Genomic DNA, 18530 nt, shown 5'->3' on the forward strand with positions numbered 1-18530 from the left:
CTTTTGAAGTACAAGTTTTTATTATTTATTTGTTTTTCTTAAAGATTTTATTTATTCATGAGAGACAGGCAGGGACATAGGCAGAGGGAGAAGCAGGCTCCCTGCGGGGAACTCATGCAAGACTGGATCCAGGGACTCCAGGATCACACCCTGAGCCAAAGGCAACTGCTCAACCACTGAGCCACCCAGGCATCCCTCTTTTGAATTTTAAGATCATTTGGTGTATTTTAATCTTCATGATTTGATTTTTCTAAATGTTTTTGTAAAGTTTAAGTTATGTTTAACAAGTAAACACTTTCAATATACTATATTTATCATATAGTTCTAATAGTTGACTATTTTTTAATATTTTGTTTATTTTAATAGGGAATGTCCTGATGCAGATTCACTTGTAAGTAGTTTTACTTTGATATAAGCCATGTAAATTAGCTGTTTCCATTAGGAAATAATCAGCATATTTGGGTTGAGTTCATAAGAAAAATAGTAACCAGCTTATTGTAAATTCACTGTTAAAATTATTTTAGAGATGCAGTTTTGGCTTTATTTTACTAGATGCTTTTGTATTGAATAGAAGGTAGCTCTACCTATCTTTGAAAAGTGGACATTTTACTTTGAAAATTTGAATGGTACCATACCATATTGCTTTTTCTTGGGAAATATGCCAGATCTCAGATCTGCTTACTTTATTTTAAAATGTGATGCTCTTACTAAAGTATTCCTGATTATTAAGATATTATTTTATCTCTTCAGGTGTTTGAATTTTAAGAGCTTATCAGTACAGAAAAGATAGCAATAATAATCATTGTCAGTATTTTTCTCTGCTTTTTGTTTTGAAGAGTTTGTTTATATTTCTTATTTAAATATATTTCTTTGTCTATAATTGAAGAAGACAATAAGTGGAGTTCCCCGTGGTTACAGTGGGAGAGTATTACCAAATGGTGTAAGTAATGTGTAGACAGACATATTTTTCAAATTGTTCATTAGACACTGGTCATGTTGCTAAGTGTAGTAGAATCAAACTGTCTGTCTCCTTTGCTTATTGTTCTTGCTTGCATAATTACTGTATCTTTTGGCCCCAAGTCATTTTGATCTTTTACAGCATAATGGTGTACCAAGATAAGGATACTTTTGGAACACTATGTTTTATGTAACTTAAAATAAAAACTTTTTATGTTTCATCTTTAAAATAAGAAAGTTATGATTTGTTAGTAAATGTATAGTAAAAATAAATAGATTTCTAGTGAGCTCTAAGGTTAAAATCCTCAGAGTGTTTTAGAACTATATTTATTTACTTTACCAGTTGTTTGTTTTGATACGCTTGGTTTACTAATTAATGAAAAAGTTAGCAGATGTGTTGACATTAACCTGAAGATTCATCAGGCATTTCATGTTGGAATTATTTATGTGTAGCATTTATTTCATGATTGCAACATTGAATTAAATACTTTAATAACTTCGTGTTTTATATAAACTCCCTTAAAACATTTCTAATCCTCTCAGCTCATTGATACTGTTCTATAATGATCAGTATTAACCACTTTTGAACTTCAATCAGTACTTGTCTGGAATTAGGAAAGGGCTTTTAAAGAGGACGCATAAGTATAATACCATAAAGGAAAGGATTGATAAATTTGTATAGAAAGAAAACATCTAAAATTACAAAAAATACGTCATAGAAGAATTTGAATCTGCAAAGTTGGCAGAGTATACTTGTAAGACGTAACAAGGGCTACTTTCCTTTGTAAAGCTTATACAAATCATTGTTAAAGGTGAGCAGTGTCCCAACAGGAAAAGGGCATTATGAGAAAAACAGGCTATTTTCATAAAAAGAAACAAGGTGGTAAATGACCATTATAATGTTCAGAATAGTAGTCTCATTCTGATGCAAATTAGAATGAAATTCCTGTATTTATATATGATATTGGCAAAGTTTTGGTTAATTCATATAACTGGTAGGAGTATAAATTGGTACAATCTGTCTTATGGATAGTTTGGCAGTGTCTTCTCAAATAAGAAATGCATGTTTTTTTGACTGTCCAGTCCTGCTTGAGGTTTATTGTTCTGGCTGTATTCACAAACTCCATGTACTTGCTTCATCAAGATACATACATACAGTAGTTCCCCCCCCCCCCGCCCCACCCACTTCCCCTCACCTTCTCTGAGGTTTTGCTTTCCACGGTTGAAGTTACGCATGGTTGATCAGTTGCTGTGCCTGCTGATAGGGAAAGAGCTTACTAAAGGGAAGCAAGTATGATTTTTAAGTAATTGCTGTTTAAAAAATATAAATGGGTAGATATTTTTGTTCTTTTTGTTTGTGTTACCCAACACTTAATTGTGGTTACCTTTAGGGAGCATGATTACAGTGGTGGTCAGCAGGGAGAAAAGGCTTTCATTTTTTTGTTTTATTTATGGCCTATTATTATTATAGCCTATTTATGACTTTTCTATGGCTTTTTTTAAAGTAGGCCCCACACGCAACATGGTGCTTGAATTCACAACCCTGAGATCAAGAGTTGCATGCTCTACTCACTGAGTTAGCCAGGCTCCCCCTATAGCTAGTTTTAATAACCATTTAAACATCCATAACCTGCCTTGTTAAGGAAATTATCGTTTAATTTCTGTTCCTTTTTTAAATGGTCTGTGTAATTAAAAAATTATTTTGAGGGACTATATTTTTTAAAGGTTGCCCAAGTAAGTGTGAATTGTCTTTTTCTTTTGGTTTCAGCCAGTCTCCCTATCTAAACAGATTGAGGAATATTTCATTGACTGAAGAGTTCTGTCCCAGTATATATTTTTAAATCACTACCACAACTACTATCCAAACCTGCCTTTAAGATTATTGAGTGAAGTTACCTGCTCTTTTCTTCACAGTGCTTTGGCCTAATGTTTTACTCCAGCAGTGTAGGGCCTTTAAATAGAAATCATGGACTGAGTGGACAAAGGTATAAACTGGTATTGGGCAAGTTTTTATTAATATCAAGTTTCTATGAACAGTTTAGCATTCCAAACCTGATATACCGAGAATTATTATTTATTTTGAAGTAATCAATTTACAGCAAGTTGCAAAGATAGTACAGAGCAGTCCCGTATACCTTTCATCCACTTTCTCCTGATAATTTTTAAAAAATATTTTATTTATTCATAGAGACGAGAGAGAGAGAGAGAGAGACAGAGACAGAGACAGAGACACAGGCAGAGGGAGAAGCAGGCTCCATGCAGGGAGCCCGATGAGGAACTCCATCCCGGGTCTCCAGGATCAGGCCCTGGGCTGCAGGCGGCGCTAAAGCCCTGCGCCCCCGGGGCTGCCCTCCTGGTAATTTCTTGCAGAAATACAGTATCACAGCTAGGATACTGACACCTAAAACAGTCAAAGCAGAACATTTCCATTACCACAAAGGTCTTTTTTGTTGGTTGCCTTTTACTGCCACTTCTCTTCCATCACCACCCTCCTTGGCTTCTTGCAATCACTAATCTTTTCTCTATTTCTCTAATTTTGTCATTTTAAGAATGTTATTTAAATGGAGTCCTATTATAACCTTTCAGATGGGCTTTTTTCTTCCAGCATAATTCTCTGGAGTTTCTTCTAGGTTTTTGCATATATGGTATATGAATAGTTTTTTGTTGGTTGAATAGTATTCCATGATATAGAAGCACTAAAGTTTGTTCTGACCATTCACCTATCATAGGGCATTTAGTTGTTTCTGGTTTTCAGCTATTAGAAAAAAGTTGCTTTGAACAATTGTATATAGATTCTTGTGGGTACCATGTCCCACTCTGACCCTGGTTATTTGCTTTCTGAAATCTGTTTTACCTAACAAGAAGTCCTTCATTTGCCCCTCCCTCCCTTTTTAATGTTTACATGGTATTTTTCCATTCTTTTACCTTCAACCTACATATGTTGTTATACATGAAGTAAGTTTCTTACAGATAGCCTCTAGTTGGGGCATGTATTTTAATCTCTTCTGCCAATCTGCCTTTTATTACATTTGGACACTTTATATTTAACATAATTATAGACGTATCAGAGCTAAGTATGTCATTTTTTTGTTTGTTTGTTTTCTGTTTCTGGTTTTTTGGTTTTCACTTTGTTTCTTTTCCTGCCTTCCTTGTGGGTTATTTGAACCTTTTTTACGACTCCATTATGATCTATTTATAGTTTTTGAGCATATAATTTTGTAGACTTCTTAAATGGTTGCTCTAGTTCACTCTCCAGTACCTTCAGATAGTTTTTTTTTGACCAGAGTTTATAGTTGTAATCTTCAAGAGGTTGGTCTTACCCTATAAAAAACAGCTCAGTATTATTTTAAATTATTACATCATACTGTATTATAGCAAATTCTTAGAACTTCTAGGAGATTAAATATCTGGTATGTTTCTAGGATACTAGGAATAAGAATAAAGTATTTTATAAAAACTTTATCTTTTACTTTTTTAAAGATTTTATTTATTCATGAGAGAGACACACAGAGAGAGAGAGGCAGAGACACAGGCAGAGGGAGAAGCAGGCTTCATGCAAAGAGCCTGATGTGGGTCTTGATCGTGGGACTCCAGGATCACGGCCTGAGCCAAAGGCAGACGCTCAACCACTGAGCCACCCAGGTGTCCCTATAAAAACTTTAATTCTGATTTCTAATCAACCTCAACCTACATTTGGTAAAGTTTATTTTTAAAAGTATTTTAAAATATTATTTGCATATTAGCAAGCAATATGTAGAATTCAAAGTGCTCTACTTCTAGGGTTATATCACTTGACATCTTTTTTGTATATGTAATCTGCTCTTTACTCTGTATTAGATTTTTCATTTCTAGATTTTAATCCAGTCTCTTAACTCACTGCTGGGTACAGTAAACTTTTTATTCAAATTGGAAGCTATAGCTATGTAAATTTTGCTCTTAGTTCTCCTTGATCTTGTGCTATGCCTGTGAGATTACCCTTCATATTCCTTTTGCTGAGCTTTAGCAAGTGAATGGAGGAAGAAAAGAAACTTTACCAGTAGAAGAATTTTAGCTCTCCAACTGATCACTTGACATTTCTTGATTATCTTTTTTTTTTCTTCTAAAAAAGTTTTTGGAATTGTTTTATTCTTGTATTTTTTGTAAGTTAGAACTTATTTCCAAATAAAAGCACTTTGAGTACCCCTAACTTCTTATTATTATTATTATTATTATTATTATTATTATTATTATTATTTTAAGATTTTATTTATTCATAGAGACACAGAGAGAGAGAGGCAGAGACACAGGCAGAGGGAGAAGCAGGCTCCATGCAGAGAGCCCAACATGGGACTCCATCCAGGGTCTCCAGGATCATGCCCTGGGCTGCAGGCAGCGCTAAACTGCTGCGCCACCGGGGCTGCTCCCTAACTTTTTATTATATTTTCCTTAACAGTTGTATTCCTACATGCATGTGTTTATGTGTGTGTATATAATTTTTTTTGATCCATTTTAGCATAAATTCTATACATGGTGGCCCTCATCCCTAAACTGCTTAAATGTATATTTCCTAAAAATAGGAATATTCTCTCCACATAGCATACATAGAGAAGTGGTCCTCCATCCTTTATCCCTTCTATTCATCACTTTCCCTTGGAGGTAACCAACTTTATTCTGATTTCTCCTTACAGGGGTTTTTTTCCCTGTAAAGATAAGCAGATATCTGTGTTTTAAAATTTTCCCATCTTTCTTACAGGCTTTTTTTTTTTTTTTTTTTCTCATTTAGCAGTATTTCCTCAAAGTCATTCCATATGAGTTCATAGAAACTTCCCATTTTTAAAAAATAATTGTAGACTACTCTGTTTACTATGTGTACTATAGTTTATTAAACTATGCTTGGACATTTAGGTGCTTTCCATCAGTTTTGAGTTACAGATAATCTTTGATGAATACACTTGTTGTATATGTATTTTTAAATTGTTGAGGGTGTATTTTCAGGGTAAATTCCTAGAAATTCAATTCCTGGGTGGAAGAGTAAATACTTAACTATTTTTGTTAGATAACGCTAAATTTCTCTCTATAGGGATTTACTAGTTTGTATTTATACCAGCAGAATATAAGAGTACCTTTTCCCACAGTTTTGCCAACAGAGTGTATTTTCAAGCTTTTGGATTTTTGCCTGTCTCATGTATAAGAGATGCTATTTTAATGTAGTTTTAATTTTCTTGGTTATCTTTCATTTGTTTTCTTTTGTTAAATATTTTTGATAAGTATTTCCATTTATTTAACTTGTCAGCCCTCTGATTTCATCATGTCTCATTCCAGACACATAGAGTCTTGTGCTTTTACTTCTTCCCTTTCAAGATTTGGGTGAACATTTGCTTATTACAGAACTGCTGGTATTCCTGCCTGAACCCCTGTTCTCTTCCTTATAGAGTGTTTCTCCTATTTCATTTTTCAGTGCCTTTCCGTTTCAGATGCTAAAGCATAGAATGTGATCTGGAGCTAACTTAACCAAAATGATAGAACTTTGCCAGTGTTGATAATTTTATGAACCTACATCATTGATAAATGATGTAGCCACTGCAATAGGTAAAGCTGTTTTGCTAATCTTTTGTATCTATGTAGTTGGAGCCATCATTACAATGAAGTTTTTTTCTTCTTCTTCCCATAGAACATTCCTGATGTAGATGAAGAAGGTTATAGTATAAAACCAGAAGCAAATCAGAATGATATCCTTTCATCATCTAGATATTTCTATGGATTGTGTTGGCATCTAAGTAGACAGTTAAAACAGAATAATCTGTTGTTTAATAAAGACTTCAGTTTTTAATTATAATAAAATGTGATTCCATAGTCTTCACTTAACATGTTTTTATTAATGAAAGTTAGTACTATTTCTGTTAAAGTCTATCTCATCTCTTAAAGGTTTATATCCTTTTTATAAATGTATGAAAAACTGTTTATATGTTAAGATAGTTTAAAAACTAAATTCTTTAACTGATACTCACATACCAAAGAGAACCATTTCTACTCGTCTAGTGATTCTGATTCTGAAGATGAAGAACCAAAGAAGTATCGGATAGAGATCAAACCCATGCACCCAAATAACTCCCATCACACAATGGCTTCCTTGGATGAATTAAAAGTATCTATAGGAAATATCACACTCTCCCCAGCAATATCTGTAAGTAAGAAATGAGCAAGTTCATACTCTATATAGAAGCCTTTGGTTGTTTTTTTTACCTTGTCTACTTGCATCTGGTTAATTTTAGCAATAGTTAATTAAGCACATCGAATAAGGGAACATTTAGTAATTTTTCTTCTGTTTTATTGAGGCATACAGTTTATGATTGTTATATAGGCACATAAACCCGAGTTTGGCTTAGTTTTGCTTCCTTTTGAGGTGTTTTATAAAGAAACAAAAACGTAGAAAATCTATTTCTGCCGTGTATTTTATTTTATAAACAGTTTCTATGTTTCAGAAGTTTGAAATGGCAGTATTAATCGTTTCCTCATCCAGTTTTAAATATTTTGTCCATATTTTATGAACCTTATGTGAAAGGGAATTCTTTCTTTAACAAGGGATTTAAAGATTAAGTTCTATGTCTGCATGTTTTTGTAACTACAGCATTTGTTATTTCATACTTTTTATATAAAAAAGACACATAGAAGAATTCATAGTGTTAGTGGATAATTCCTCAATTCTCAGATACCATAAACAGCTTTTGAGGGAAGAAAAAAATAAAAAGTAATTGCCATAACTAATCTTTCTGTTGATGTCAAACTCTAATTTCAGGAATGTTAAACTATGGGGAAAAAAGCATGTCTTAGAATGACAATTTAGTTATCTGTACATACTTAACATAATTGATATTAAATCAGTTCTCCTTGATAATGGAGAATAAAAGTTCTTCCCACTTCATATTGTCATTTAATTATGTATTTTAAATAGTCTCTGTGTATTTGGGAATAAATGTTTTTCAGTCATGTGCTTATAGCGTTTAATTTTTTTCTACCAAAAAGACTGATTTCTTAAGTGAGGTTTTATCCTACCATTGCTATTTAACATTAAGATTAATGCCCAGATTAAATTATATACATATATATTATGATAGATATATGTAATATATACGTATGAAGTTAGAAGTTATGAAACCATTAAATATTTTTATTGTGAAAGAGCCTGACTAATTAAAAAAATATATTTATGTAAAGAAAATCCTAGGGAAATATATACCAAAACATTAAGCACCTAATTCTGAGTAGTGAGATCATTAATGATTTAAAATTTTCTCCTTTGTACTTTCCTCTTCAATTTTTTAAAAAAGGTGAGCATATTAATTTCATACTGAGAAAATAAATAATGAGAACATTTTAATAGTTAATATTGGATCTGAAAAGATGTGTTGAATATATTTGGCTGGCCACTTTGCTTATCTAGCCTATGTCCCCTACCCCAACGATGTTCTGCATGTGTTCTAAGGTGAGTAGATTTTAGGTATGATTCAGAAGTGAATAGACAAATTATGAGACCAAGAAAATAAGATATTTTAAATTCTAAATTGTACACTATACCTTTCTTTTTCTTTCCATGCACTACTAGAGACACAGCCCAGTAAGTGCAAAATTTTATATTCTTACCTACTAACTTAAAATCCTTTTAATATTTGAACATTGATCTTCAAAATACTTGTGTTAAGCTTTTTAAATTTGCAGATCATAGTATCTTGCTGTAGGTACTAACATTTTGATATTTTAAAAACATTTTATTGAGTTAAAGGTATGTGTATTATCTTTTACTATAAGAACTGAAAGTTTGTTTTTTTGTTTGTAGTTTATAATTGAGTAAATATACTAAGAACAACTTAAAATTAGGTCCCCATTAATATCTCACGAAGTAGAGATGCCTGGCTGGCTCAGTTGGCATTCAGCTCTTGATCTCAGTATCATAAGAGTTCAAGCACTGTGTTGCGCATGGAACCTACTTAAAAAATATACCAAAATTTTTTTTTACTAAATATTTCATTACCAAATTATTTGTTTAATGACTCTTAGTGTTTGCATTTCTGTTTTAGGTGCAGATGAATCGGAATTCATCAAGTAAGTGTGACACTTAAAGTGGTTATTTTGTGTCTATTAAAATTTATCAGGTAGTTTGCTCAGCTTATTGTAGCCTTTCATATGTAGTTAGAAGAATAAATGGTTTGTTTTCATCATAACTGTTAACAACAGACTAGAAGGATACTTTAAACAGAAGACAATTTTATGTATATTATTTCTTTTAGCGTTTATACACACCTTCAAGTTTAATACTTGGCTACAGCATTTTTCAGAAGTCAAAAAACCAAAGAGTACCTTCTTTTTTTTTTTTTTTAATTTTTATTTATTTATGATAGTCACACAGAGAGAGAGAGGCAGAGACACAGGCAGAGGGAGAAGCAGGCTCCATGCCGGGAGCCTGACGCGGGACTCGATCCCCGGACTCCAGGATCGTGCCCTGGGCCAAAGGCAGGCGCCAAACCGCTGAGCCACCCAGGGATCCCAAAGAGTAGCTTCTTTTTAACAATGTTAAATTACTTAACTGGCGTAACTCTGCCTTATGAGCCAGAAGGCTTTATGAAAGGTGAGTAAGCTTTAGCTTTTCTGATTTTTAAGTCCTATCACAATTGCAATTTTGTAATCTATAGTTTTAGTATAGTAACTTAGTTATACTAAAAAAATGGGGGGGAGGAGTGTTAACATCTGCAGAATTCATGCATTAAAAATAACAAAGTTGGGAAAAAATAGAGTTGAGGCAGCCAACTCAAGTTGTGCATTTTTGTAAACACAAGGCTTAATAAAAACCATAAGTAAGTAACATTAATCCTATTAAAAATTCTAGCACAATTACAAAGACCTATTAAATGCATAATAAATATCAAACTAAAAGTAAGATTTTACTTTTAAAAAAGAGTGAGTAGCTTGAATGATAGGGGATACAAGGAAAGTGAGGATAAAAGTGGGTTGTTTTTATGGAGTTAATAGGCATAAGGGCAAATTGCAGGAAGATGGAGGAGAACACCACAGTGAGTACTTTGAGGTCAAACAGGGCCAGACTGAGCCAAATGGAACAGTGTGGTATGAAGGGGCATCACATACACTGTGGTATTCCTCGGACTTTGCTGCAGTTACCCATGTTGGTGTATTCTGCATTCATCTGGTGTTGGGTGGTGATCTAAGACATTAAGATACAGGGAAATTTTCTTATGAACTGACATGACTTCTGCATGTTACTTATACTATTTTCTTTGTGTACCAGTTGCTAATGAAATGATTAATGTTACTAATGGAAAAGGTAGCAAAACAGCCTGTCTTATAAAGACTGTTATTCTAGGTTGCTCTAAAAATTTTAGTTTTTCAAGATACAACATCCTTCAAGAATAACTATTTTTGGTCAATGTAATAATATTCTTAGAACCTGAAAGATGCTTTCATGATTCATCAGTTATAATTCTTGACTGATAGATACTTAAGTCTTTCAACATATGTGTTCTAATTTTTAAAGTTCTAGCCCATATTTTTCTTGTCTGAACAGTTTTATTTTCATGAATAGGATAGTTCATTGACTTAAGCAATTTCTTATCAAAGATGTTAGAAGAAGAAGACAGCAGAAATTCAGCTATTATTTTGATATTCTTAAATGATAGTCTTAGCATGTTAGAAAACTTGACTTTTTTCCTTCATAATTAAAAAAATTCTATTTATGTTATCAGTTCCACAATTTTTTTAAATTTTTATTTATTTATGATAGTCACACACACAGAGAGAGAGAGAGGCAGAGACACAGGCAGAGGGAGAAGCAGGCTCCATGCCCTGGGAGCCTGACGTGGGATTCGATCCCGGGTCTCCAGGATTGTGCCCTGGGCTGAAGGCAGGCGCTAAACCGCTGCGCCACCCAGGGATCCCCACAATTTTTTTTTTTATTCATGGGAGACACACACAGAGAGGCAGAGACCTAGGCAGAGGGAGAAGCAGGCTCTGTGCAGGGACCCCAATTCAGGACTCTATCTAGGACCCCGGGATCACGACCTGAGCCAAAGGCAGACGCTCAACTGCTAAGCTACCCAGGCGTCCCAGTTCCACAATTTTTAAATTGTTCGTAGTATTGAGTTATATGTCCAGTGTTTCTCTTACCATTTAAATATTTCATTACTCAGATTATGAATTTCTTGATGTTTCAATTTTTTAATTAGGTGAGGAGCTGACAAAATCAAAGCCATGTGCTGCATCCAATGAGTAAGTTTCACAGTTAAGTTTTATTTATTTATTTTATTTTATTTATTTATTTTTTTTTAATTTTTTATTGGTGTTCAATTTACTAACATACAGAATAACCCCCAGTGCCCGTCACCCATTCACTCCCACCCCCCGCCCACCTCCCCTTCTACCACCCCTAGTTCGTTTCCCAGAGTTAGCAGTCTTTACGTTCTGTCTCCCTTTCTGATATTTCCCACACATTTCTTCTCCCTTCCCTTATATTCCCTTTCACTATTATTTATATTCCCCAAATGAATGAGAACATATAATGTTTGTCCTTCTCCGACTGACTTACTTCACTCAGCATAATACCCTCCAGTTCCATCCACGTTGAAGCAAATGGTGGGTATTTGTCATTTCTAATAGCTGAGTAATATTCCATTGTATACATAAACCACATCTTCTTTATCCATTCATCTTTCGTTGGACACCGAGGCTCCTTCCACAGTTTGGCTATCGTGGCCATTGCTGCTATAAACATCGGGGTGCAGGTGTCCCGGCGTTTCACTGCATCTGAATCTTTGGGGTAAATCCCCAACAGTGCAATTGCTGGGTCGTAGGGCAGGTCTATTTTTAACTGTTTGAGGAACCTCCACACAGTTTTCCAGAGTGGCTGCACCAGTTCACATTCCCACCAACAGTGTAAGAGGGTTCCCTTTTCTCCGCATCCCCTCCAACATTTGTTGTTTCCTGCCTTGTTAATTTGCCCCATTCTCACTGGTGTGAGGTGGTATCTCATTGTGGTTTTGATTTGTATTTCCCTGATGGCAAGTGATGCGGAGCATTTTCTCATATGCATGTTGGCCATGTCTATGTCTTCCTCTGTGAGATTTCTGTTCATGTCTTTTCCCCATTTCATGATTGGATTGTTTCTTTGGTGTTGAGTTTAAGAAGTTCTTTATAGATCTTGGAAACTAGCCCTTTATCTGATAGGTCATTTGCAAATATCTTCTCCCATTCTGTAGGTTGTCTTTTAGTTTTGTTGACTGTATCCTTTGCTGTGCAAAAGCTTCTTATCTTGATGAAGTCCCAATAGTTCATTTTTGCTTTTGTTTCTTTTGCCTTCGTGGATGTATCTTGCAAGAAGTTACTGTGGCCGAGTTCAAAAAGGGTGTTGCCTGTGTTCTTCTCTAGGATTTTGATGGAATCTTGTCTCACATTTAGATCTTTCATCCATTTTGAGTTTATCTTTGTGTATGGTGAAAGAGAGTGGTCTAGTTTCATTCTTCTGCATGTGGATGTCCAATTTTCCCAGCACCATTTATTGAAGAGACTGTCTTTCTTCCAATGGATAGTCTTTCCTCCTTTATCGAATATTAGTTGACCATAAAGTTGAGGGTCCACTTCTGGGTTCTCTATTCTGTTCCATTGATCTATGTGTCTGTTTTTGTGCCAGTACCACACTGTCTTGATGACCACAGCTTTGTAGTACAACCTGAAATCTGGCATTGTGATGCCCCCAGATATGGATTTCTTTTTAAAAATTCCCCTGGCTATTCGGGGTCTTTTCTGATTCCACACAAATCTTAAAATAATTTGTTCTAACTCTCTGAAGAAAGTCCATGGTATTTTGATAGGGATTGCATTAAACGTGTATATTGCCCTGGGTAACATTGACATTTTCACAATATTAATTCTGCCAATCCATGAGCATGGAATATTTTTCCATCTCTTTGTGTCTTCCTCAATTTCTTTCAGAAGTGTTCTATAGTTTTGAGGGTATATAAGTTTTATTTTTAAGTAAGAGTCTTTTTAGAGCAGTTTTAGGTTCATAGCAAAATTGAGGGGAGGATATAGAGATTTTGCATATATTTTCTCTGCCCCCACATATGCCCAGCCTCCTTCATGATCAGAACCCCCTACTAGGATAACACACTTCTTGGAATTGATGAACCTACACTAACATTATTGTCACCCAAAGTCTGTGGTTTACATGAGAATTCGCTCATTCTTGTATAGCCTATGAGTTTTGACAAATGGGTAAGGACATGTAACTCTACTATTATGGTATATAGAATAGTTTATACTGAAAATCCTGGGTCCTCCACCTGTTCATCCTTCCCTCTTTACTATGTTTAAATTTTCTTTTGTCCTTTTTTTTCTAGACAGTTTTATTATCTTTGCAGTTTCAGTTCCAGTAGAGTGTTAGCAATCATCCTCTTTTCTAAGCTGTGAAACGCTCTGTGGAGTTTCTGGTTGTTTTCAATTCTTATTTGACACTATAATTTTTAAAAGAATCCTTATTCAACTATATTTGGCCTTGGTGACTTCACTACTTCTAAATAAATGCTAGTGTCCGAAGTTCATATATGTATTTCATCTAGTCATTCTCATTGACATATTCTCACTTTTTTCCTTCAGTTTGGGCTGTGACTGTTTAAGATAGACTGTACTTTTCATGAACTTTGAAACAAGGAAATGTCGCAAGTTAAAAAGGCTAGAAACCATGTTGCTAGATTGATTGATTGATTGATTTGTAAAGATTTTATTTATTTATTCGTGAGAGACACAGAGAGAGAGGCAGAGACATAGGCAGAGGGAGAAGCAGACGCCCTGGGGGGGAGCCCGATGCAGGACTTGATCCCAGGATCCCTAGGTCACGTCCTGAGCCAAAGGCAGATGCTCAACCGCTGAGCCACCCAGGCACCTGCTAGCTCTTTTTATTTTTTTATGTATTTTTTTAAAAGATTTTATTTATTCATGAGAGACACAGAGAGAGAGAGGCAGAGACACAGGCAGAGGGAGAAGCAGGCTCCATGCAGGGAGCCCAATGTGGGACTCGATCCCGGGGCCTCCAGGATCACACCCTGAGCTGAAGGTGGTGGCGCTAAACCGCTGAGCCACCAGGGCTGCCCTGCTAGCTCTTTTTAAAAAGAAAGAAATATTTGAAGCCAGTGTTTCATGGGTCCTTTTTCATTTCCATATCTGTCAATAAGAATACAGTCTTATAATGTTTTTTTTTTGCATAAGTAAAAGTGTAGGCTTCATTAAATGGATAGCTTAAAATAACTTGATCGCATTTTTTTTAAAGATTTATTTATTTATTTATTTATGATAGACATAGAGTGAGAGAGAGGAAGAGACACAGAGGGAAGGAGAAACAGGTTCCATGCCAGGAACCTGACGCGGGACTCGATCCCAGGACTCCAGGATCGCGCCCTGGGCCAAAGGCAGGCGCTAAACCACTGAGCCATCCAGGGATCCCCTAACTTGATCCTATTAAAGCTAGGCACTAATCTAATTGAGCACAGTGGTGGTATTCATTTATCATTTTTAAAGATAAGTTCAGTGTTTTAAAATTTTGCTTTTAGTAATTTATGCAATTGTGATTCTAGGTTTTATATACAAAATTTAGTTTGCTTCCATGTAGGTGCATGTTGTGATACTAGATACATGCTTATAGATAATTGAACCATTTTCATTGTAATGAGCCTGTTTTCTAAGATTTAAAAATATTGTATTAAATAGTGGCAATTTGATACATTAAAGTATTGTTTTAATGGGGTTGATTTTTATTTTGCACCTTAACTATATATAAGGTGTCACTTTTCATAGCTCACTAAAGCTGGAAACATCTTTTAAAAAGAGGTGGTGGCAAAATTTAGGTACTTCAGGATCTTAGAGATTAGACATCTTAAAAGACATGTGACTAAAATGAAAAAGAACCATTCATTTAAAAGTTTTTATTAAAGAGCTGGAAGTTGAACCTAAAAATAACTAGTCCAGTGGATTCCAAGGGGTCAGTGAAGGGTTATATGGTCTGTTGAGATTTTTGAAACTTGAAAGTTGATGCTCTTGATGATTTTGTCCATAGTTTTGGTTACCTCTCCTAAGACATGACGGGTCCATACATTTCTCTAGACTACCTCAGTGGCTCGGACTATCGGTTGCCCAGGGAGAAGTCCTGCGCTTGTATGATCTACTACAGTAATCAGAACTTTGAAATTTATATCAACCTGTTGGGCTTACTTCTGTACATGACAATTTCAAAGATGAAGAAAAAAGATAAAATAATATTTTGAGTACTTAAGTATGACCTTATAAAATTTCTGCCTGATTTCTTATCACTTGAAGAAATTTCCTGTGCATGACTTGGTTCTAGGTGTGAATCAGCAAACCTGATTTCTTCATTTGTAAAGCTGAAATGATTTCTGTTCTTGGAGCCCCAAAGATTGTTAGAGTATAACAAGGTGTGATTGGTGTGCATTAATCTCCTCTACTGCCCCCTACCAACTTTATGTACTGTTACTGGACGTTCTGCTTAGAACAGTTAACAAATACTGGTTTAAATTAAAAATTTTGGTTCAGTTTTTTCACACATTCCATCGGCAGAATACCCAGCTTTTAAATCATATATTTAGCTATTCCAATTCTAGGAAATAAAAATAAGTGACTAGGTTTTATACGAATGAAGTGTTCCTTGGTTAAAATATTTATTTTTAAATATTATGGCAGGAAAGGGACCAGCGACTTACTTGCTTGGGATCCCCTGTTTGGACCATCTCTTGATTCATCATCTTCAGCTTCACTGAATTCGTCATCATCATCAGGTAGTGTGTGTATGTGTGTGTGTATTTATTATTTAAAAGATTTTATTTATTTATTCATGAGAGACACACAGAGAGAGGCAGAGACACAGGCAGAGAAAGAAGCAGGCTTCATGCAGGGAGCCCGACGCGGGACTCGATCCGGGACTCCATCATGCCTTGGGCCAAATTCAGGCGCTAAACTGCTGAGCCTCCCAGGTGTCCCAATATGCGTGCGTATTTAAACTGAGGAATTCATGAGTTACTTTTTTCCTGATTTATTCATCACTTTTGTGTTATACTTAATGGTCAAAAATATTTTTAACTTATCCTCTCATATTGCCAGATAAAGTGATTTTATACTGATTTTGTTAACTTGGCTGAAAGACCCTATGCCTTAAACAAAAATTTATCAAAAACCAATTTTTTTCATTGATGTATTCATTTCAATATATCATTCCCTTATCAATGCCCAGATAATTCTGTTTTTAGATCATTCCACTACATAGATGTGCATTAATGTAACCAGTCCATTGTTACCAGACATTTGAGCTGCAGCTAGCTTTCTTGTTTTATGAACATCCACAGATAAATTATTACAAAGATATTATGAAAATTCTATCAGTACAACATGTGAGTTTCAAGATATACCCATTGATATTTATTGCCAAACTGCTTTCCAGAAAGGCTTTAGCACTTCCCAAGCAATGTATGAAACAGCTTGGTGAATGCTTTTTAGTTGTTTTGGCAAGAATGCGTTTTCTTTTATTCAAAATAGTAAATTCCACTAGCCAACAGTCAAAGTAGGCCTCAAAATGCTTGTTTAATAGAACGCTGCTTGTTCAAAATAAGAAACTAAAATCCACTGTAAATTGATCTTCAGCCTTCTTTGGGATTTCGGGATTGCTGTTCAGTATTTGGGGTTAGGAGAGTGGTGGGGAGAGAACTTGAACTGATTGAGTTCCTGCCATGCTGCTCTGTTAGAAGCTACACTGTTTAATTTCACTTCATTAACTGCTCCATGAAGTCCATTTTATTGTCCCAATTTTGTAGATGAAAAAAAGTAAAGCTCAGAGATGATTTGGAACTTCTCTGAGATCATTTCATAGGAAATGAAGCAACGATTCAAACCTGGATCTTACTAATTCTAAAGTTCTGTTCATTGTACTCTAACATACCTACCAAACGTAAGACATTCTGAAACATAAATGGATTTTAGGCAACCTTAACTCCAATTTGCAATTTTGAAGGGATGATGATCTATATTTAATACTTATAAAACAGCAAGAAACAATGAAAGATAGTTGAACATATTCTGAAGTAGCATTATAGCCTTCCTCAGTGGACATGTTATTATTTACTTTTATAAAACTAAATAGATTATATAAGGAAAGTAATTGTACAGGAAAAACTGAAGTTATCATTAAGGTCTCCTTTTTGTTCAGTGAAAATGTAAGAATGGTATTTTATGAATTATTTTTCAAAATACCACATAAAATTTTTCACATTGGTATCACACAGGATTTAGTTACATAGAAATTTTTTCCTAGCCCTACCCTTAGTCTCTTACTCTTTTTTTCAGCACAGTCTCTTCCTTTTCAAAAAAGTCCTCATTTTTCAAAACTCTTGCTGTCTCAAGTATGTTTCACCCCTGTCACTTTTAACTTCAGATAAAAAATGATTCATTTTTGTTCAGTGGCCATTTGATGTGTAGTAGCCAGGAAATAAAACATTTATTAACCCTTTGTTACTTTTTAAGTTCACTTTTGTATGCATTTTTTTGTATGCATTTTTAAACTTTCCTATATAGTCTGAAAAATGATGTCAAATTATTTTACCTTTCAAAGAATGTTAGTCATGATGAAAAGAGATGATGTTAAAAACCTAAAAATATTTGAGAAGGTATAAAGGGGCGGGGGGGGGGGGGGAACGCCTGGGTGGCTCAGTGGTTGAGCATTGGCCTTTAGCTCAGGGCGTGATCCTAGTCCTGGATCGAGTCCCACGTCGGGCTCCCTGTGAGGAGCCTGCTTCTCTCTCTGCCTGTGTCTCTCATGAATAAATAAATAAAATCTTAAAAAAAAAAAAAAAAGAAAGCACAAAGGTGATAGTGCTACGTTACTCAGCAGTGTGCCTGACTGGCTAGTGATGGGAGCAATGTTGGAGTTAAAAACCAGCCTAGTATTTTTGAAAAGATAATTTTAAGGAATTTTTATAGATCTGATGTGCTCAGTTAATTCATGAAGAGAAAAGAAATGCTCTACATTAAGACTTCTGGGAGGGTTTTGCTTGTATATCAGTGTTTACACTTTTACCAACTGTTAGAGTTACATGTTGCTCCTCTGAAAAAACAGAATAATTATGGCTTCAGTTTTACCCCTATGTTTTTTAAATCTCGTATGCTCTCATACCTATTTTCCTTAATAGAAAGTTTGGACTTATGCTTTTGTTTGAAAATGTATTACTATATTTTTCTAGTTTTGAATGATTAACATAACATTAACCTGAACCAAGAAAACTATTTGGCTATGTAGATTCATATATTTTTTTTTAAGATTCATATTTTATTCGAGAATTTCCCTGTTGCTTCTGGTTTTTCAACTGCTTTCCCCTCGTTCAGCTTAAGGAACTTAAGGACTACAGCAGAAACTCTTTGTCTCCCATGGATTTGTTTGAGTGTTTAGTAATTGAGTCTTTTCATGAAAGCAGCCTGTATTTTGAATTGGAAAAAGTGACTTGTGATTATTTGAAAGAGCTGAACCTTAACACTTCTAC

At 34.8% G+C, this 18530-nt stretch overlaps 1 protein-coding gene across 7 annotated transcripts in view; it reads left to right on the forward strand.

Annotated features, from left to right (window-relative positions):
• The window catches only part of FCHO2 (FCH and mu domain containing endocytic adaptor 2), a 121073-nt gene that overhangs the window by 69830 nt on the left and 32713 nt on the right, over positions 1–18530 (forward strand). For 4 of the 7 annotated variants that reach the window (XM_077898141.1, XM_077898145.1, XM_077898146.1 and 1 more), the window contains 8 exons: positions 367–391; positions 887–940; positions 6608–6665; positions 6945–7120; positions 8540–8551; positions 9012–9036; positions 11169–11211; positions 15688–15782. In XM_077898141.1, the coding sequence (XP_077754267.1) occupies positions 367–391; positions 887–940; positions 6608–6665; positions 6945–7120; positions 8540–8551; positions 9012–9036; positions 11169–11211; positions 15688–15782 (488 nt within the window). The remainder of the gene's footprint in view (positions 1–366; positions 392–886; positions 941–6607; positions 6666–6944; positions 7121–8539; positions 8552–9011; positions 9037–11168; positions 11212–15687; positions 15783–18530) is intronic. The other 3 variants (XM_077898144.1, XM_077898147.1, XM_077898143.1) reach the window with 2 other exon arrangements.

The sequence above is a fragment of the Canis aureus genome, chromosome 5 (assembly GCF_053574225.1).
Source record: "Canis aureus isolate CA01 chromosome 5, VMU_Caureus_v.1.0, whole genome shotgun sequence".
Classification (NCBI taxonomy): Eukaryota; Metazoa; Chordata; class Mammalia; order Carnivora; family Canidae; genus Canis; species Canis aureus.